A 19,492-nucleotide genomic window follows, 5' to 3' on the forward strand; every position below is an offset into this window, starting at 1 on the left:
AACATGAATAAAAAACACCGAAATTATGCATTGAAATCATCCAACGATTCAAATTCAACAAAACTCCCATCTCTTAATCGCTTTTATCTATTTTATAATGCTAATTATTATATTCGCGAATATAAATGGCACGAAAACAAATTTTCTTACTAACTTTATCGACGTTAATATTTAAAAGAAGAACATTCTGCATACCCTAAGAGAAAAGGATATTGTTGAATTAGGGAAAGTTTGTCATCTCAACGAAATTTTGTATATAATAAAATAAGGTATACCAATTGTAACAATATCGTTAACATTTACATTTTAGGCTTTGACCTTTTTTGCTTAAAAGGAATAATGGAAGCATTTAAAATTAGCCAATCTTGTAAAAAATTGAATCATCAATAAGATAATGTGTAAGATTAACGTACAATATGTCAAACCCTATTTTTCCTCCCATTACGTTAACATTTTTAATAAATTGGGCAAAATCTAAATATTTCAAGAGCTGGAAACAGGACGACCGCTTTCGGTATTTTTAATACTTTTCGGTATTTTTTAGTTCAAAATTGAGCCGGCGGTATATCGGTATATAATGTTATATTTTATCAATTTCATCAATCTATTCAAATTCTTTCAACATTATATAGAAATACAATAAAAGCAATTATTTAAATTAAATCAATCAAGTAGAAAATTTATTCATCAATCGTATAAAATTATGTGGGCATTGCTAAATGTTCTATATAGCTGGGAATATTCGACGGAAGATCAAAAACGAGTATTTATTGGTGAATAACCAGTTGACAACAATGATTACCGGCAACACTAATTTTCATACCCTGGAGAAGAGAATATGATAGAATTGAGGAAATATTTGTCATCTCAGGCTCCGTAGGAATCAGGATCGAGATAAATATATACAAGATACTTATTGTTTGTAGTGGGGCGGATCGCTGCTCAATTCTCCAACGACGAAGTTGGCGATCCAGTGAAACCAGCTAGTCGCCGTCGCAAGAAATGAAAAGCCGTTGTGTGTCGTGGTATGTATACATATGTAGGTGTGTCTTTATAAATTTCGTTGTATCTTCATATAAAATTAACATAATAGGGTATACAAAAGCCATGCGTGCATCATGTCATCAAATACCAGCATCATTACGACTGTTTTTTTTGTTGAACTATTTTGTTTAAGCCTTGTTTTAGTCTTGCAATAAAAGCAAGAGCTAAAAAAACTAGTCAATTAGAAAATTGATTCATTAATCAGATAAAATTATGTGGGCATAGCAAAATGTTACATTTAGCTAATAATAATCCGCGGATTATAAAAAACTAGTAATATGTAAAATGGAACTTGAATTCGTCAGTATATTTACGGTATATTTTTAAAATGAGATGTATGTTTCGGTATATTTCTGAGGGTCTTACGATATATTTGATCGATAAATAAAACTTGCATTAAATTGGTCAAAATGTAAAAATTTGAAGAGCTGGAAAGGAAAGAACTGCGGCGCGTCGTCGAACGGAAAACTTAATATTATTAACATAATATGTGCGTTGGCGTGTGTGAGTTTGTGTGTAAGGAAAAAAGCAGTGGCAAGAAACACAAATAGCAAAAGGACACGGCAGCTCCAGGCCGATTGCAGCGTATTTTCAGTATTTTTCAATTAAAAGAAGTTTTTAATTATAAAGCAGAGCTTTACTCTCAAAATAATAAAATTAAGTGCCTGCCGCCTTGTATTTGTTCTGCTTAACCATGGCCTACACGAATGGTTGAATATAGCAAAAGGATTCCTCGGCACTGCCAATTTACAAGAACAACAACTGAAAGAACGACGGCCACTCCTTTTGTGTCCGACTCCCCTTGATGTGGATGTGTGCGTGTTCGGTTCGTGTCCGCGTCCGTGTTTGTGTATTGTAATTGAAAATTGTGATTACTGTATGAATTAAGGCTGCAATATCGTAATAATTAAGAAAGTGGCCGGGCAATAAAAAGTGAAAATTTCCTGCGTTTTTTGTGTGTGTCTGCAGAAACAAAAACAAAAACAGCAACTGCAACTACAACTACAGTTAGAGATAAGAAGCTCTCACTCACACATACACACCTACGCTACATTCACACGCGAGCAGAACAGAACGAGTGTAGTGTGCGTGCGTGTGCCTGTTTTTATGACTCACGGCTGGGCCAGAGTGTGGGGGAGCGAGTGAGAGAGCGATAGTAGCTGAGCTGCTTGACTACCTACGGCAACAAAACAGTTAAATTTCCCAAGCTGAGAGCGTAACTAATCGCGTTTGGAAGAAAATTCCAAAGTCTCCGCCGGAGACAAAGGAAGAACGAGAAACGAAAGAGAGTGAAAAACCGACAGCACAGAAACCCAAACAGAAAAACATCACGAACATGAGTTTCGCCAAGTGGTTCAAGAAAAAGGAGCAGATCTCCGAGATCGGTGCACCCACAAATTTCCAGCGGCACTTCCATGTCTCCCGCAACCAGGAAACGGGCGATCTGGAGGGTCTGCCCGCGCCCTGGGTGCGGCTCATGAACTCACAGATCACCCGGGACGAGCAGGACAAGAATCCCGATGCCGCCTACCATGCCGTCAAGTACTACAACTACTCGATCAAAAAGAAGGAAACCGAGGTGTTCAAGCCCTTCATCACCGAGGATGTCATCCATGAGGAGTCAAAGGAGATTGAGAACTATGTCAACTACAAGAACAAACACAAGTCCCAGGATCCGGAGAAGTCGGATGACGATGGCAGCTCCACGGCCACCGAAACGGAGACCAGCAGCGGCTGCGGCTCCTCCGCGGGGAACAGCAACAGCAGCAGCATCAACGACAGCAGCCAGCAGTCCCATGGACCATTGGACGGCCACAGGCCCCTCGATGAGATGTTCAAGGAGCTCAAATCGAATCTGGAGCACCGCGAAACGCTGAGGGCCGCGCCAGCCATGTCCAACAGCCTACAGGAGCCACCGCCAGTGCCGCCCAAAAAGTCCACGCACACGATGCCGCCCAAGCCACAGATCAAGCCAAAGCCCCGAGTCACCCAGAAGTTCTCGCGCTCCTCCGACCTGCGGCGGGAGGATGACGACCACAAGATCAACACAGACACCATCATCATCAAGCCGGCGGCGCCGGGCCAGCATGTCGACGCCTCCGAGGACAATCCCGATGAGACGATACTGCGCCGGTCCAAGGAGAAGCGGGCCCAGAAGACCGATGCCGAGATCTACGATGAACTTCGAGCCATCTGCAATCCCGAGGATCCGCGGGAGCGCTACAAGACCACCCAGGAGGTGGGCAAGGGGGCCTCCGGCATCGTGTTCATTGCCGGAGATCTGACAAACGAGTCCCAGGTGGCCGTCAAGACGATCGACATGAAGAACCAGTCCTCGAAGGATCTCATACTCACCGAAATCCGGGTGCTTAAGGATTTCAATCACAAGAACCTGGTGAACTTCCTCGATGCCTATCTGCTGGAGCCCGAGGACCAGCTGTGGGTGGTCATGGAGTACATGGACGGCGGCCCACTCACCGACGTCGTCACCGAGACTGTGATGAAGGAACGCCAGATCGCCTGCGTCTGCCGCGAGGTGCTCTATGCCATTAGCTTCCTTCATGCGAAGGGCATCATCCACCGCGACATCAAGTCGGACAACGTGCTGCTCGGTATGGACGGGTGCGTCAAAGTGACAGACTTTGGGTTCTGTGCCAATATCGAGGGCGACGAGAAGCGCCAGACGATGGTGGGCACCCCCTACTGGATGGCGCCCGAGGTGGTCACGCGAAAGAAGTACGGCAAGAAGGTGGACATCTGGTCTATTGGCATTATGGCCATCGAGATGATCGAGGGCCAGCCGCCCTACCTATACGAGACGCCGCTGCGAGCCCTCTACCTGATCGCTGCCAACGGACGGCCCGATGTCAAGAGCTGGGACAAGCTGAGCCCCAATCTGCAGGACTTCCTTGATCGCTGTCTCCAGGTGGAGGTCGATAGACGGGCCACCGCCGATGAGCTGCTGAGCCATCCCTTCCTCAACGACTGTAGCGAGGTCAAGGCCCTGGTGCCCAACATTAAGGCAGCCAAAAAGGTCCTCCGTCGCAACGTATAGTTAATGTGCAATCATCGGGCGGCGAGGCTGCTCTATGCGTGATCGAGACCACCACTACAAAAGCCCGATCCCGATACCCAGAGCGCCCCCTGACCAGCCCAGCCCCCTGTGTATAATGAGTTTTCAATGTAAATTTGATTTTGTGTCGAAGAAACTGGAACTGGAATAGAATGCTGATTATAGTCTTTGTAGAAACCCCGTAAAATAGCAAAAACAGGAACTGCAGCAGCACCTAGGACTGGATGAACTCCCCCGTTGAAAACAGGTAAGTCCCAATTCCAATCCCAATCCCAATCCCCTTTTCCCAGGTAGCTTGGATTCACACACATGTTACCCTAGTTTTTCGGATTATTCATGCGCGAACGAACCCATCTCCATTTCAATGGAAACCTTTTTTCGCAATACCACAAATGAGGAAACATTCCATTTGGGTTTATTGGTTGCTGCCGAGTTAGTTTTAAGTGCGTTGTTCGAAAGTTGTCAAAAAGAGCCCAGGCAGAGCGGCCCCAAAGAGCGGCAGTTTGCTATCTTTATAGGTTTAATCAGTATCTGGAGATTACTTTCGATCAAGGTTGAACAGTGTGTGCACGAGGTCTGAATGTTGTTTGGACACTTTGCAGAGTTTTGTAACGAAGAGAAGGAGTGGACAGGGGCTATTTCTTTGCAGAAAAGTGGCTCAGATTTACAGAATTCAGTTTTAAATAATAAAGGGGGAATGGATCAGCCCTCAGATGTTTTTGTGAGGAAAATAAAAAAGATGAATCATCTAAAGAGCAACTAAAGGGTCGACCACTGAAGTTCTCCCTTTTTTTCATAGCCTAATAGCCATCTCCCTCCCACTCTGTTGCATACTCTCTTGCATTCACATCAGCCCGGAGAGCAGAGCGAGCATGACCCGTTAGTTTACGAGTACACACATTTTTAGTGTCATCTCTTTTCGTTTGCCTACAGTATTACGTATGAAGTTTGGTTTGTTGCTGAAAAAGCAAGAAAAATCCCATTGAAAAATGACAAACAATACAATCAAAGAAAGAAGAGCAGTGGCAGCAACAGCAGCAGCAGCCGCAGCAACAACAAACAACGCAAAGTACGCAATTTAACACGCTCGTTCGCATTTCCTGTTTGGAATATCGCTTTGTCTGGCCAAAATAATATTCATACATAATAATAATAAAAAAAAAACTTTAATTCACACACACATGCAGCAGTCGGACAGAAAAAACACCCACACTCTTCCGGACTTTCAGCTGAAAGTTATCTTTCTTTTGCTTATCACTCCACTCTATAAATGCTATTGTAAAGCCCCCTGGCTGGAAATCGACGCAAATTTGTCAAATTCTTAGGACAATTTTTCGTGGCATTTCAATATATGATAAGAACAAAGGCGATCGTAGAAGAGAATATGAGAGATAGCTGAGAGAGAGGAAGGGAGCGAGCAAGTCGAAGTAGAGTCGTCCATGCGTGTGCGTGTGAGCTGCACAAAGAAAGAGAGTCTGATTCTGATGGCGGTTGCTCCCTCTCCGTCTCCGTCTCTGTCCCGGCATTCTGTCTTTCTCCATGTCTTCGGCTCTCACCCTCCCACTTATTCAATTTAATTGCTTGTGCAGCAGTAGCTGTCAGAGGGGGGAAGACGACGACCGTCGCGACTTCACTGCGCTATTTATACTCTCTCCCACTCCCACTTTAGACAGTGTTCTTCCCCCTCCTATCCAGAGTTATTTTCCCCTCGCCAGAGGTCTTGCTTCTCTTGTCTGCGTGCCTCTTCTTTTTCTACCGGATCTCCTCTAGGCTCTTTATTTGTTTAGTTTACTTTTGCTTTCCGTTTTGCCTCACTCAAATGGGGTGGGAGGGAGGAGAGCACACAGTAGCCGATTATCTGTCTACTTCTTGCTCACTTTAGATGCGGATATTGCGTTTTTTTGAATGCCAAGAAAATAAAACCGAAAGAAGGGATAAGAATATTGCAAATATTGCAGTTCTATAGGAGCGTCGACGGCGGCGGCGGCTGCTGGTCCTGGTAGTGGCGCCGCCTGGATCCCGCCCCGCTGCATGATGCCGGGGTTAAAGTACAATTCCACGCGTGCTAAATGTGTGTGTGTATGAGTAAGCGAAAGGCAGAGCCGCTCTAGCATGAATAGATTTGTCTCTGAATCCCCTACCGCAGTGCCAAAACGTCTTGTATTTTGACCAAGAAAAACGCCCCGAAAACACAACCAGACCAGAAATGACTAAACCCCATTCACATTTAGTTCGATTTCGAATGGCGCCTCTAAACGATAATTTTTCACCTTGCGCAAAGGTTTCTGTCTTTCCTCCAGTGTATGCGTGTCTGTGTGCTTCGTTTATTGAACCACATTGTTTGTTGTTTTTGGTGTAGCTAGTGTGCGGAATTTCAGATGATTCATTCATTATTTTTTCGGGGCTTCGCAACGCGTGCGGACTCAGAGGGCTCTTTTTTTTCCTTTACTGCCAGACGGGGGTGTGTGTAATATCCCCCACTTCCCACTCCACTCTGTATCACGCAATAAAACAATGCAAAACTTGTGTGTTTTAATGTAATGATTTTCAGCGACATTACAAACGGGTATTTTGTCAGAGTTTCCAATGTCTGGCAGCGGCATACTCATCCACACTCATGCACACACACACACACACACATACACCCTGTCAAAGCGCTCTCGCATGCATTCGTTGCATTCACAATTACAGTTACGATGAACATTTCTTTATTGTGCGACTCATTGGATGCTATGTTTTGTGGTATGCATTTTGTAGGTACATGATCCACATGGACTCCACACATGCGCTCCACATGACACAGGCCGTTGAGGTGGGGATGGAACTTCTTTTGGCCGCCCCAATCGAATCTGGAGCATGCTCTCATTTGCATTCAAAGCCAATAATCAGTTAACTTTTAAGAGAGTGGATAGAGGGTGCAAGTACGAGAATTATAAATTGCTATGCTATACTACTTGATGCAAGAATTTCCGATCAGCATCAAAATCCCTTTTACCCTTCTTACTGGCATATAAGCATCTAACTTTTAAGTATCGGAATACTATATAATTTAGCTCCCATTGAAACGATCACTTTGTGAGAGTATCCAAAGCTTCGGTCCCCCTCTTTTAGCCTATCTTTTTTGTTTTGTTTTTGATTTGTCGATGGAAAATTGTGTGGAAAACTGTTGGAACAATGCCACAGGCCCCAGTCAGATATTGTCAGACGTTGTTTCATTGAAATTTAAGCGTGACTTTTTGAGCTGGTGCGCTGTTGCTTGCTGTTGCGCTTCACATGCTGATAAATATAAACAATTATTGCGCTGATAATTGACTCCCCATTGCTCTCCCATGGCATAACACAGTTCTCTCTCCCTTCCTCTGACTGTTTCTCCTATCTATCCGATTTATATGCAGCGCACTACGTACATATACATACATATATATATATATATATAAAAAAACTGAAATACAAAACTTGGTTGAATGATACCAAAAGATTATGCAGATAGCCCAAGAGAGTATGTGGCTTGGGGCTATTGAGGGGATGGTGTGCCATAAAGAGTCAATGATAATGCATTATTAATTATATTATGCAGTCGCACCTGACCTGTAACCGAATCCCAATGGCAAATGGTCGCCTCCCCTGATTGAAGCAGTCTATTTTTAACCAACTTTGCCTTTTTCCCCCAGTACACCTAATCAGCTGTTCCACTGTTAAGAACTGATAACGCAGGTCTCTCGCTGATAACAACAGAGAACAACTTGTATGATTAATACACTTTACGTGGTTTGGTGTGCGATTTTGTACACGATATACATATGTGCATACCACACGAGGGTATGTTCAGGGTGATGGCAATTATTAGAGGTCGAAATGTTAATTATGCCCCAATTGTTGACTGTACTTTAACAAGTTGTCAGCCCCACAAATATTGATAATATCTCTTTTCTCTCTCTCTCTCTTGCAGCAGCAGCAGCACGTGTGACAGCCGAGAGCAAACCATCGCCGTGCCCGCGCACTGGAGTCTTCGTCATCGGTCTCTCATGCAGAACGGCGGATGGAGCGGGAGGAGTTATCGCTTAGATTAGATTGTCCTACGGCAAAAAAATTAGCTTATTTCGTACATTGTAAAAATGTATGTGACCACAAACACACACATATGATATAGATATTGTATTATTAACTGTTTTGGACATAAGTTGGATTAATCTTGATATACCCGTATATATACATAATTGTGATTTAAGCGATTTTATCAAATCTGCATTATGCAATTCTACATAAAATTCGTCGTAGTCTCTAAGTTAAAACAAAACCCTCCCACACATACACGCGCAAACACACACAGTAAACCCCTTGCAATACTTGTTGTAAATTACCAAAAAAGAAAAAAAAGCACAAAAAAAGGAGAAAGAATGGAGTAAAGCTTGAGACATAGCAAGTGGAGAAAAGAGTGTAACAAGTGCCATTAGGACTAGAGCTAGCAGCAGCAAAGCGAAAAAATACTAATTAGAAGCAAACAACAACACAACAAAATTATCTATACAATTTATGTCTTTCGCGTAACGAAAACACAGATATCAGATAGCATTACAGAGATTAGAGAACTAACAAAGAAGCATATGTACTATACGTATTAGCTGATATCCGCACAATGTTCGATTGATTGTAAAACTTGTTCGATATTCCATTTTAATTAGTACAAACATAAGACTAACGACAAAACAGTTTAAATTAGATATCACCGTTCCTCTTCTCGATCAAATTTGCCATACGCACAAGCAAAGGTTAATGTAGTTCCAAACTGAATAATACGATGATAGACCAGGAATTGTAATTCGGAAGATGGAGAAGCTGTTTTGATATCAGTAATGTGTGTGTCAAAGTTATAAAAAGAACAAAATATTAACAAAGAATATCCTTAAAGAGAGTATATATGCATACATCCATAGATGTGGTATCCATACACTAAACCTAATCCCAGCGGGAAATTACGAGCAATGCCAAAAGAGTAATTGAAGAAAGTAATCGTCAGCGGCACACCTTAGCCGAAATACATATGTACTTCTGTTTGGCATCCGTTTTGTGCTTAGTTTAATTTACTTGAGGAAGCTCTTTCCGGAAACTCTAGATTTATCCGAAAACGTATGCCCCTCTCCAGCTAGTCCCTCTCAACGAATGGAAAGAGTACATTTGAGGATCTTTGGGTTAGCTTTCCTTACTTGTTATACATACACGTACATATACAAATTGTGTGTGTGTGTAGGATTCTTAGTAGGGATTATTCTTTTACTTGCTATTCTGATATTAGTAGCCAATCGATTGCGACTGCGACTGCTGCTGCTGCAGATCGGTTCATAGATACAATTTTATATAAAACGTAATACCATTCATGATTTTGAAAGAGCTTAACCGATTTAACGAAAATTTACTTGATTTTCTTAGTTTAGCTTAAATATGATGAGTATTAATTAGGCAAGGCAACGAACGGAAGGGAAAAGAAAGTATTCGATGGATGGATGGGCCCCTGGAAGAGAGATAGATGGGCTTTATTGGAAACACGAGACATACCCGACCTTACATATTCGCAAAAAACGCATTTAAGACGAAAGCAAAGATTGCAATTAATAACGTAAATATATATTATAAAAAAAGAAAGAAACTTAAGTCTTACAAAAAACGAAAAACAAATGGTAGCATAAATTTTTTATACGCAACTTTTATTGCAATTGTAAAGAGACGACGAGGAAGGAAGTGAAAGTAGAAGCTGACATCAATTTTGATCGATTCGTAATTATACATAGTAATATATACAACAAGAATTGGCGCTATTTCAATTAAAACTTAATGTAGTTCGAGACACAGAAAGCATATTAGAAAAGAGCAAGGCCTGGACATGGCTTGCCGATAAATAAACAGTATGATAACAGTACGAAGATATGGATATTGGGGCGATAACGATAGGCGCTTTGATGGTAGCTTCATTGTTCGGTTACCGTTACGTTACGCACCGCAACGCACAAAAAGTAAAAGAAATTCCACAATAAGTTTTTATGTTTTTCTACAAAATGCACATGTATTTTTTTGCTTGCAAAAAACCTAAGTCGTAATCGTATATTGTCTACTCTTATTTAGAATTATTTTGCAATCTAGCATTTAAATGTAATTTAAACACACACAGAAAAACATTTAGTTCTTGTCGTCCCACCACTTTTATCATTGAGGCCGACAATGCCGAGATGTGCCCCTCGCACCATTGTATGTATTTAGTTTAGTCCGCTGCACTGTAATTTTTATTTTGTGTTGTTAAATATATCGTTATTTACTTATTCGACCAAAGCAATAGCATTATTTTTGTGTTTCTCATATTGTTCTCCACCCACCCAGCCCCTACAACCATAGATCCTCGCGGTATTTGCCCTGTTCGCGTAGCTCCTTCAGCTGACGTGTGGCCTCCGTCTCGTCCAGATGGAGAACCTTCTGCAGGCAGAGGCAGAGTCCGCTGGCTATGGACGTGGATATCTTGGCGCCATCGGCACAAATGTAGAGCACTGTATCCGGTTTGAGTAGCAGCTTCACCAGCTCCTCTGCGTCTTCTTCCAGCAACTGTTGCACGTAGCTGGGAGATTCCCCGCGAGAGTGGCACATACGTAGACGCTGTAGCACTGACGACTGTTGCCAGGCTAGCAGTTTATTTCGTTTGAGAACAGCTTGCGGGGTCTTGGCGCCCACATATAGCCAGGTTTGACCCTTGGCCGGTTGCTGCTTCTGATGATGCTCCTTGTGGGCCAGAAAACCGAGAAAGGGGGCCAGTCCTGTACCCACAGCAATGAGTATTTGGTTGCTGCATAGATCCTTCTCTGTGTAGCGGAATGTATTGGTCAGACGTGGATAGATGAACACCTTAGCTGATTGCTCCTGCCGCTGGCATTTTGCCTCCAGCATACTGGTCGTCACTCCAGCCTTGGGACTCAGTACAGAATAGATGATACGCAGCTCCTGTGTGCCGCTCTCCAAAGGACTATTGGCTATCGAGTAGGGACGCGGCAGTAGGCGTGGCAGGTGCTCCACCAGAAACGCCAATGGAGGCTGACAACTGGCACACAGTTCGAGAATGTCCGGAAAGCGTAGACCTTGCTCTAGGATCAACGAATTGTAGTGTGCGGTCGCCTGTTTGGAGGAGAGGCAGGCCAAGAAACCGCGCTCCTTGGCGTCGCTGGTGTAGCTCGCCAGGGCGCTAAGGAACTGCTTCTGGAGAACACCATTGAGAGCCAGGCAGTGGGTGAAAATCTCGCGTGGGCACGTCGAGTCCGGTATGTGAGCGGGAATCTTGGCGCTCTTCTTGGCACACTTTAAGGCAAGTTTTATTTGGCAAATAGTGTCTGCCTGATCGATCAATCCGAGGCGATTCAACAATTGCTCCACCACTGCCGGTGCATTGCTGGGCAGTACGCCGATTGTGTCCCCTGGCTCATAGTCAAAGTCGTCCGACTCCAACGTGAGTTCCACCACACGCTTAGTTTCTGTTGCCTTATCAGCTTCCACTAGAACCTGGCTGTGTTTTATGCTGGCCGCTGTTAGTGTGCTGCTCGTCTGAGCAAATGGGAATTTTAGAATATCTCCACATCTTCGCTGTCCGCATTTCTCCGACTTTGGCTGCAAATTATACGTTTGTTTGAGGACTCTATTTACGCTGGACATCCTTACCTGTTTCCTGAGGGTAAAGTCCACCTCTAGGTTGCTGTCTAGCGGCTTGGCGGGGATAAATTCATTCAAAATAAAGGCCTCAATGTCGGTCATTTCTATGCCCATATCGCGTCTCTCTCTCTTCACATTCGCAGTTAGCGTGACTTCAAGCGAGAGTGCTGCCAACTTTTAAAAAGAAAAATAGATTCAAAAAGCTTAAGGAAGAGCCCAGTTTTTAGCAAAAAACTTTGTATCTATTCATAAAACAGGCACTATATTTTTTATCGATGCGAATTCGCGGATCCAATTGCTAAACTTGTATATTCAAAGTTTTCTGGAAACGAACCCAAAATGACTCTAATCAGCTGAATTGGCATCACTAAATCAATCAGTTTGATAATCGATTACCAGATCTATCGAAAGCATGCAAAACACAATTCATTGCTGGGAACGAAATTTCGAGTAATTTTATTAAAAATGGCAGACAAGGCCATCAGCGACGACGAGTTCCACGACGCTCTCACCGGAGAGACCACCTGCGAAAAGGAGGCCAAAAAATCCCAGCTGAATGAGAAAGAAATTGACGAGATTGTTGAAAAGCAGAGCACGCTCCAGCTGGACGATGACGAGGAGGAGGGTGCAGCCGCCGCCACAGTTGCTTCCGGCGGCGATGGCGACCAGGAGGTGAAACAACCTGATGGCGAAATAAGCCTCGAGGAGCTGCGCGAACTGGAGAAGCATCTGAGTGTCGAGGAGCTGGCGGCAAACAAAGAGAAGGCCGCCAAACTCAAATTGGAGGGAAACGAGCTGTTCAAGAACGACAACGCCCAGCGAGCCATCGAAATTTACACAGAGGGCCTGAACGTGTGTCCCTCGGACAGCAGCAAGGAGCGGGCCGTGCTGTATGGCAACAGAGCAGCTGCCAAAATTAAGTTGGAGTCCAACAAATCAGCCATTGATGACTGCACAAAGGCCATTGAACTGTGGCCGGAGTACGTTCGAGTGCTATTGAGGTGAGGCTGCCAGATCTAAAGTTCAAACTCTATTTGGAGATGCATAACCATCCCCTTTCAGACGCGCCAAGCTCTACGAACAGGATGACAAGCCGGATGAGGCTCTGGAGGACTATAAGAAAGTCTATGAGATTGATCCCGGACAGCCTGAAGCGCGTGAGGCTCAGGTACGTTTGCCGCCCATAATCAATGAGCGGAACGAGAAGCTCAAAACCGAGATGATGGCCAACCTAAAGGACCTGGGCAATATGATATTAAAACCTTTCGGCCTGTCCACACAGAATTTCCAAATGAACCAGGATCCCAACACGGGTTCATATTCCTTTAATTTTAATCAGAATCCAAGCTAGTTCAAATGTGTGCGTGTTATTGAGCCAATAAAACTGTTTCCAAGAAACTAAAAAATCGCGAGATTGTTTTAGACTTTTTATTTCGACCAATATCTCAGTCGGAGCATCACTGGCAACAACCGATAAACGATAGCGATGAAGCAACAGCTGACACTTGTGTGGGAAGAGGAAGAAACATTTTTGGAAAAATCGCAATTTGCAAATTACAAAATTAGAATCGTGTAATTAGTCTATTTGTATGGCCAGACTCTGTGGCGCCACTGCTACAACCGTTGCATGAAAAGTTCGAGCAGAAACGCGACGCGGACAACTTCGATGCTGCGCCTGCACTGCTATTAGCTGAGTATTAAACAATACGATACACCCGCCCACTAGCCAGTGGTCAGTAGCCAGCCAAGCAATGTTCCGCAGTCGAAGCTGGTTCGGCGGCCCCTGGGGCGGACGACCCAAGAATCGCCTGTCCCTGGATCATCTAAAGTACCTGTATAGCATTTTGGAGAAAAACACAACCGTGTCTGAGAGCAATCGTGGCCTGTTGGTGGAGTCGCTGCGCTGCATTGCCGAGATACTCATCTGGGGGGATCAGCACGACTCCCTGGTGTTTGAGTATGTCCCCAAACTGTCGGCTGTAACCTTGGTTAATTTCATGTTTGCTCTTGCAGCTTCTTTCTGGAGAAGAATATGCTCTCGTATTTCCTGCACATAATGCGACAAAAGAGCGGCGGCTCGAGCTTTGTATGTGTGCAGCTGCTGCAAACGCTCAACATTCTCTTCGAGAATATACGCAATGAGACGTCTCTGTGTAAGTTGGGCCTCCAAAATGTCTTCGTCTTTGACTCCTCGACTAAAGCTCATCTTTATCCTTAGATTATCTGCTGAGCAATAATCATGTAAATTCCATTATGGTGCACAAGTTTGACTTCTCCGATGAGGATGTTATGGGCTACTATATACTGTTCCTGAAGACGCTCAGCTTGAAGCTAAACACCCACACCATTCACTTCTTTTATAATGAGGTTTGGTGCGCGCTTTCTTTTCGCTTGCAAGGCTCCATTAAATCTTTTCATTTCTGTTTGCAGCACACGAATGATTTCCCTTTGTATACGGAGGCTATCAAATTCTTTAATCATCCCGAGTCTATGGTGAGGATTGCTGTGCGGACCATTTCCTTGAATGTCTACAAGGTGCAAAACTCCAGCATGTTGCGTTTTATCCGAGACAAGTGAGGATTCCTCTGAGCACTTTTAGATGTTAGGACTAATGGATTTGTATCTTTCAGAACGGCAGCTCCTTATTTCAGTAATTTGGTGTGGTTCATTGGCAAGCACATCCTCGAATTGGACACCTGCGTGCGCACAGATATAGAGTGAGGCTTACCTTGCTTCAATCTCCCTATCGGAACTTACCTTTCCCCTATCTTCTTTTCAGCCACCAATCAAACCAGAAGCTGTCGAACCTGGTGGCCGAGCATCTCGATCATTTGCACTATCTGAGCGATATTCTACTGCTTGACATCAAGGATCTGAATGCAGTGCTCACCGAGCATCTGCTACATAAGCTCTTTGTGCCTTTGTACATATTCTCCCTGACGCCAGCACCACCACCGCCCTCCCTGGCGCTCGTCACCCAGAATCTGGCGGCTGTGCTGAATCGTAATGTCGATATTGACATCCAGGAGATGCACAATCCGCGCGTTAGTTCCATTGTGGCCCTCTATCTGCTGTCGCTGGTCTTCCTGGTGGTCTCGCATGCCCCACTGGTGCACGCCCTGGCCTGGGTCATCCTCAATGGCGATCATAGTGTGTTCAAGGAGGGAGCTGCCGAGATTCTCAATTCGTATGTAGAGCATCGTGAGGTTGTGGTGCCAGGCTTTGGCGAGCCCAATGAGAGCCTCGAACAAGCACTGGACACGGTCACGGGACAGTCCAGTGTTTCCAGCTATGCCTTGAGCGAGGACAGTGGTGTGGAGTCGTCTTCTCCGGCCACCACAGAAGTGGACGCGCAAGCGGAAGTGGATGCGGCGACAAAACTGCGCAACATCACCGATGAGGAGAAGGAGCTGTTGCAAAAGTCCTCAGGCTCTGGTAAGGCGGACTTTGGGGAGCTGGCGAAACCGTTTTTGGACACAGTTCTGCAAGCTTTGGACTGCACCGAGAACGATTATCTGGCTCTGTTGTCCCTCTGCCTGATCTATGCCATGTCGCACAATCGAGGTGAGGTCCCCTTCATCTTTCTGTCTCTTTCTGTTATGTCTGGGCTAACATTTCACTGCTCTAATCACCCGATTCATGCTCCATTTCAATTACTTCTTTGTGTGTCTTGAACTTTCACATTGTGGTACCATGTCCTAACCCTTCAGATGGTATGTAAACTTGTCCATTTGCTTTACTAATCCATTAGTTTATGGTTCGCCCTGTGGGTTTTCTAATGCTTGATTGTATTTTCTCCTCTAACAGGCATCAAGAACGAATGGTTCGAGCAGGTTCTGTCAAAATCCACGCGTGGCTCTTTCAGCTACAAGACAGCCCTGATTGAGCACTTGTTGAATATAATCACACAGTCCAGCCAGCCGTGTAAGTAGCTCATATCAATGCATCTTTCTTTTATCTTAATTTATGCCAAAATCCTTTGTTCAGCCTGTCGCATACGCTTGATTACTGTGGAGATTGCCCTGGAGCTGTTGGTCACCTTCACCAAACCCAGTTCGGATGAGGCGCGGTGCATTACGACGGGACAGCAGGATCTGCTATTTAGTGCCCGCAATCAGTCGATGCTGGTCCTGCGCAACTTCTACAAGTCTGAGGATATATTCCTGGACCTATTCGAGGACGAGTACAACGAGATGAAGAAGGCCCAGCTGAACGTAGAGTTTCTGTGCATGGACTCAGCTATTCTGCTGCCGCCCACGGGCACGCCACTCACTGGCATCAATTTCACACGCCGCCTGCCCTGCGGTGAGGTTGAGAAGGCACGTCGAGCGATCCGTGTCTACTTTTTGCTCCGTCGCACGTGCCAAAAGTTCCTCAACGAGAGGGAATCACTGCTGCCGCTGACGAATGTTGTGACGCTGGTGCAGGTGGACAATACCCTCGATCTGAGTGAGTATAGCAGGGATTGATTGGATGGTATAATGACTGACTGACTGAGAACCTTTAATCTCAACAGACAACAGCGACCTGATTGCCTGCACTGTGGTGGCCAAGGATAATACCAAACAGAGGCGCTTCCTGGTCATCGATGCTTTGCAGTTGATACTCGTTGAGCCCGATGCCAAGCTCTTGGGCTGGGGAGTCGCCAAGTTTGTGGGTTTCCTGCAGGATGTCGAAGTCCAGGGCGACAAGGATGACTCCCGCTGCCTGCACATCACCGTCCATCGCGGAGGTGTGACACATAACCGCACGCCGCTGCTCTCTGCCAAGTTCCTGTTTGATGATCACATCCGCTGCATGGCCGCTAAGCAGCGCCTGACGAAGGGCCGCAGCAAGGCGCGCCAGAAAAAAATGTATCAGATCGCGCAGCTTATAGAGATACCCGGACAAATGGACTCGCCGGTGTATGCTGTGGGTGGCACAACGGCGGCGCCCAGCGGCAGCAGCAGTGGGAGCAGCTCCCGAAGTGGCCATCATCGCCCCATCTTCTCCACGGCCAATCGTGTGCCCGGATTCGCTGCTGTCTTAAGGAACAGCAACACTGCTGGTGTTAGTCGCACACAAATGGCCCAGAATCGCTCCATAGAGGGGTAAGTCATCAGTAAACAGAACTAGAAATGGAACTTATTTGCGGTATCTCCCACAGCATTCGAAATGAAAGCGCTGGACGCTCACGTCGTCGCAGTCCCAATGGGACGACTCTGAGGGCGGACCCCTCAGATCGGGACAGATCGCCCAGTGTGAGTGCTGGCAGCCACAGTTCGTCGCAGTCGCGCGAGAACTCTCAGCCACGCAGCTCGGGCAACCGATCGCGTGAGAGCAGCCCAAGGATGCCCAGGCCGCGGTACATAATAAACCCCCAATGATTGAACCAAAAATTGACTTCGAATGGGTCTTGTTTTCCTTCCAGGTCAGAAGAGATACCCCTGGAGGATTTCCAACATTCGCGAAACAACAGCCCGCACTCGCGGGGGAATGCTTCGCCTGCCTCCCGCTCGCATACACCCGTCCGGGTGCTCCAGTACGAGATCTCTGTGCACAGTGGATCGCCCAGAGAACCTTCCCTGGTGGGCACGAATGCCTTGTTGAGCCAACTAAACGGTGTGCCCCTGGCCCGAGAAGTCCTGCCAGTCCAAAGCTCTGAGGAGACCTCATTCATAGGCAATGATGCGACTGACGGCGGAGGCGGTTCAGATAGCAGGCGAAAGGGCGCCATAGAAACGGTTTAAATTAGTTGTAAAGTTTAGTATTAACGTTTAGATGGTTGCTTACATTTTATTATTCCAATTGATTGATATGGTGTGGTGGCACATGCTCTAATTTGATTTTTTGATTTAAATCGTTACAAATAAAAAGTTGATTTGACAAATTTAAATTCAACCGCGTTGGCAGCTCTACTCGTTAAAGTCAACGAGTTGGCATCACCAGCCAACAGCTGTGGCTTGTTTTTGTTTAATGACATAACCGCAATTTTGGTTTCGACACAATTGTGTTTAAATCAAGGATAATACTAGTTAAAGATGTCCCACAAGTACACGGAGCTCATTAAGCTCGGCACGCAGTATGCCCGGCGCATGAATTACCTCTCAAATCGCATTTTCGGTGAAGTGGCACGCACCACCAACGAAAAGTCAATGAAGGTTTGTCATTGCTTTGCTTTTTAAGCAACCAACGTGTTTACTAGTCTTTTAATATGCTTTCCAGGTGGTTCGCATGTTCTCCGAAGAGCCCATCCACAAACGGGACTATGTCGTGAACTGGTATCCACGGCATGTGGAGACGCATCTGCTGATGAAAAACCTGCGAGATTACGGCCTGTTCCGTGACGAGCATCAGGACTTCAAGGAGGAAATGAAACGTTTGCGCAAGTTGCGTGGCAAGGCGGCTCCCAAGAAGGGAGAGGGCAAGCGTGCGTCCAAGAAGTAGACATAAATAAAATACACAAAACAACCTTTTTATTAATCAAAATCAAACCTTAATCTATGTGATACGGGTCAACAATTTGGCATTGCCCGCAAAGACAATTTCATCGTTTTGCCGACAATCGTATTCCGCGGTTGAGATTTTACGCGATTGCAGCAGGCGCACAGTCACCACTGTGTCGGTTTCTATGCGACAGGGTTTTAGGAACTTGAAGCTCTGTTCCAACACCACAGTGCCCGGTCCAGGAAGCTTCGTTCCCATAATGCCTGCCACAACGGCATTGAGCAGTGCTCCGTGCACTCGTCGCTCCTCCACGGGCAAGTCCAAGGTGTGTATGTAGTTGTGGTCCCCCGTAAACTGGGCAAACTGCTCCAGATCATTCTGCGTGAACCGTTTAACCACTTGGACCTGCTGCAGACTGGCTGCTGCTGGTGCACGGCTGCTCAGGTGCCGGTAAAATTGGCGGAACATTTTGTAGCTCGATTATCTCTGTGCGCCGAGCGAAGTCTTCCAGCAACAGTTGACAGAGCTTCACAATTCGTTGGTCGTGGGACTTTTGCCGCCACTCTTGTACCCCTTTGAGCAGTGGGGGTGTCAGCAGGAGCTCCTTGTCGACTTGACCAGCGTTAAGGAGCTGATAGAAGAGCGCCAGACTATGGAGCACTATTACCGGGTGATCGGTGCGCACAAACAAACCGCTGATGATGCTCAAGTGTTCCCTAATCAATTCGGCTGCAGCTTTATCTGCAATATAAAGAAATTATGCATCTTATGTAAAGAAAACTGTTTCCTTGTCATACCCAAGCAGATGTTGCAGATAGCCGCAATTCCGTGCAGTTGAAGATTTTGATTTTGTACTTTTAACGATGCTATAAACACATCGAAGGCCTCTGCTTCATGCAGATGCGGCCAGTTGATCGGATCGTAGGCAAAATTGGCCAAATTCGCAGTGACCTGCTCGAGGGCCTCTGTAAAGCACACAAACAGCGGAAGATGAGATACGAATTCAAACAACAACCAAATGGACGACTCACCGACGTTGGTGGTCGTGTAGTATTCATCAACCAAGTGACCAATATACTCCCTTCGATCTATACCCTGGTCCGGTGTGCGTCGTTTCAAATGGCGGTGGCTGGAGAACATAAAAAGGGAGCAATTCTTTCGTTTTTAATTTATAATTTTGTAAATATCCATTCACAGTAGTGATGACATTTTGCCATGCATTCCTGTACGCAGCGATTACAGTTATCGAGAAGAAGAAGCATAAGCCGC

General features: G+C 45.5%; 6 protein-coding genes across 8 annotated transcripts; 4 read left to right on the top strand and 2 right to left on the bottom strand.

Annotated features, from left to right (window-relative positions):
- Positions 1–1,405: 1,405 nt before the first annotated feature.
- Pak3 (p21 (RAC1) activated kinase 3) lies at positions 1,406–8,494 on the top strand. 2 transcript variants are annotated; one of them, XM_001359408.5, is made up of 3 exons: positions 1,406–4,227; positions 4,292–4,364; positions 8,067–8,494. In XM_001359408.5, the coding sequence occupies exon 1, from the start codon at positions 2,381–2,383 to the stop codon at positions 4,097–4,099; it is 1,719 nt and encodes a 572-aa protein (XP_001359445.5). In that variant the 5' UTR covers positions 1,406–2,380; the 3' UTR covers positions 4,100–4,227; positions 4,292–4,364; positions 8,067–8,494. The 2 variants fall into 2 exon arrangements, with proteins under 2 accessions (XP_001359445.5, XP_033232639.1); XM_033376748.1 differs by having other exon boundaries at positions 1,406–4,364.
- Positions 8,495–10,147: 1,653 nt separating this feature from the next.
- LOC4802548 (methionine synthase reductase) lies at positions 10,148–12,249 on the bottom strand. Its single transcript, XM_001359409.4, has 3 exons — positions 12,132–12,249; positions 11,807–11,971; positions 10,148–11,755 (listed from the first exon to the last, which is right to left on the bottom strand). The coding sequence occupies exons 2-3, from the start codon at positions 11,909–11,911 to the stop codon at positions 10,490–10,492; spliced, it is 1,371 nt and encodes a 456-aa protein (XP_001359446.4). The 5' UTR covers positions 11,912–11,971; positions 12,132–12,249; the 3' UTR covers positions 10,148–10,489.
- On the top strand, positions 12,230–13,211 carry Ttc1 (Tetratricopeptide repeat domain 1). The gene is made up of 2 exons (XM_001359410.5): positions 12,230–12,798; positions 12,860–13,211. Exons 1-2 carry the CDS (start codon positions 12,263–12,265, stop codon positions 13,146–13,148), a joined length of 825 nt encoding a protein of 274 aa, XP_001359447.3. The 5' UTR covers positions 12,230–12,262; the 3' UTR covers positions 13,149–13,211.
- Positions 13,212–13,289: 78 nt separating this feature from the next.
- ema (C-type lectin domain containing ema) lies at positions 13,290–17,672 on the top strand. 2 transcript variants are annotated; one of them, XM_003736709.3, is made up of 12 exons: positions 13,290–13,754; positions 13,811–13,950; positions 14,016–14,164; positions 14,228–14,370; positions 14,428–14,514; positions 14,577–15,361; positions 15,508–15,510; positions 15,605–15,721; positions 15,785–16,246; positions 16,314–16,887; positions 16,944–17,141; positions 17,208–17,672. In XM_003736709.3, exons 1-12 carry the CDS (start codon positions 13,549–13,551, stop codon positions 17,524–17,526), a joined length of 3,183 nt encoding a protein of 1,060 aa, XP_003736757.3. In that variant the 5' UTR covers positions 13,290–13,548; the 3' UTR covers positions 17,527–17,672. The 2 variants fall into 2 exon arrangements, with proteins under 2 accessions (XP_003736757.3, XP_001359448.2); XM_001359411.5 differs by lacking the exon at positions 15,508–15,510.
- A 113-nt stretch (positions 17,673–17,785) lies between these two features.
- mRpS33 (mitochondrial ribosomal protein S33) lies at positions 17,786–18,259 on the top strand. Its single transcript, XM_001359412.4, has 2 exons — positions 17,786–17,937; positions 18,002–18,259. The coding sequence occupies exons 1-2, from the start codon at positions 17,818–17,820 to the stop codon at positions 18,221–18,223; spliced, it is 342 nt and encodes a 113-aa protein (XP_001359449.1). The 5' UTR covers positions 17,786–17,817; the 3' UTR covers positions 18,224–18,259.
- Positions 18,231–19,476, bottom strand: LOC4802552 (uncharacterized). The gene is made up of 4 exons (XM_001359413.5): positions 19,255–19,476; positions 19,021–19,188; positions 18,746–18,964; positions 18,231–18,642 (listed from the first exon to the last, which is right to left on the bottom strand). The coding sequence occupies exons 1-4, from the start codon at positions 19,361–19,363 to the stop codon at positions 18,278–18,280; spliced, it is 861 nt and encodes a 286-aa protein (XP_001359450.4). The 5' UTR covers positions 19,364–19,476; the 3' UTR covers positions 18,231–18,277.
- Positions 19,477–19,492: the final 16 nt, after the last annotated feature.

This window comes from Drosophila pseudoobscura, chromosome 2 (assembly GCF_009870125.1).
Source record: "Drosophila pseudoobscura strain MV-25-SWS-2005 chromosome 2, UCI_Dpse_MV25, whole genome shotgun sequence".
In the NCBI taxonomy this organism is placed as follows: Eukaryota; Metazoa; Arthropoda; class Insecta; order Diptera; family Drosophilidae; genus Drosophila; species Drosophila pseudoobscura.

What these genes read in the sequence shown, in the direction of transcription:
- Pak3 (XM_033376748.1), top strand. Translation starts at nt 2,381, where the DNA reads ATGAGTTTCGCCAAGTGGTTCAAGAAAAAGGAGCAGATCTCCGAGATC.
- LOC4802548 (XM_001359409.4), bottom strand. Translation starts at nt 11,911, where the DNA reads ATGGGCATAGAAATGACCGACATTGAGGCCTTTATTTTGAATGAATTT. An exon ending in ACTTTACCCTCAGGAAACAG is followed by an intron (nt 11,756 to 11,806) that starts GTAAGGATGTCC and finishes TATAATTTGCAG; the next exon opens with CCAAAGTCGGAGAAATGCGG.
- Ttc1 (XM_001359410.5), top strand. Translation starts at nt 12,263, where the DNA reads ATGGCAGACAAGGCCATCAGCGACGACGAGTTCCACGACGCTCTCACC. An exon ending in TACGTTCGAGTGCTATTGAG is followed by an intron (nt 12,799 to 12,859) that starts GTGAGGCTGCCA and finishes ATCCCCTTTCAG; the next exon opens with ACGCGCCAAGCTCTACGAAC.
- ema (XM_003736709.3), top strand. Translation starts at nt 13,549, where the DNA reads ATGTTCCGCAGTCGAAGCTGGTTCGGCGGCCCCTGGGGCGGACGACCC. An exon ending in ACGCAATGAGACGTCTCTGT is followed by an intron (nt 13,951 to 14,015) that starts GTAAGTTGGGCC and finishes CTTTATCCTTAG; the next exon opens with ATTATCTGCTGAGCAATAAT. An exon ending in CAGAATCGCTCCATAGAGGG is followed by an intron (nt 16,888 to 16,943) that starts GTAAGTCATCAG and finishes TATCTCCCACAG; the next exon opens with CATTCGAAATGAAAGCGCTG.
- mRpS33 (XM_001359412.4), top strand. Translation starts at nt 17,818, where the DNA reads ATGTCCCACAAGTACACGGAGCTCATTAAGCTCGGCACGCAGTATGCC. An exon ending in CCAACGAAAAGTCAATGAAG is followed by an intron (nt 17,938 to 18,001) that starts GTTTGTCATTGC and finishes TATGCTTTCCAG; the next exon opens with GTGGTTCGCATGTTCTCCGA.
- LOC4802552 (XM_001359413.5), bottom strand. Translation starts at nt 19,363, where the DNA reads ATGTTCTCCAGCCACCGCCATTTGAAACGACGCACACCGGACCAGGGT. An exon ending in CTACACGACCACCAACGTCG is followed by an intron (nt 19,189 to 19,254) that starts GTGAGTCGTCCA and finishes TGTGCTTTACAG; the next exon opens with AGGCCCTCGAGCAGGTCACT. An exon ending in CCAACGAATTGTGAAGCTCT is followed by an intron (nt 18,643 to 18,745) that starts GTCAACTGTTGC and finishes CACCAGCAGCAG; the next exon opens with CCAGTCTGCAGCAGGTCCAA.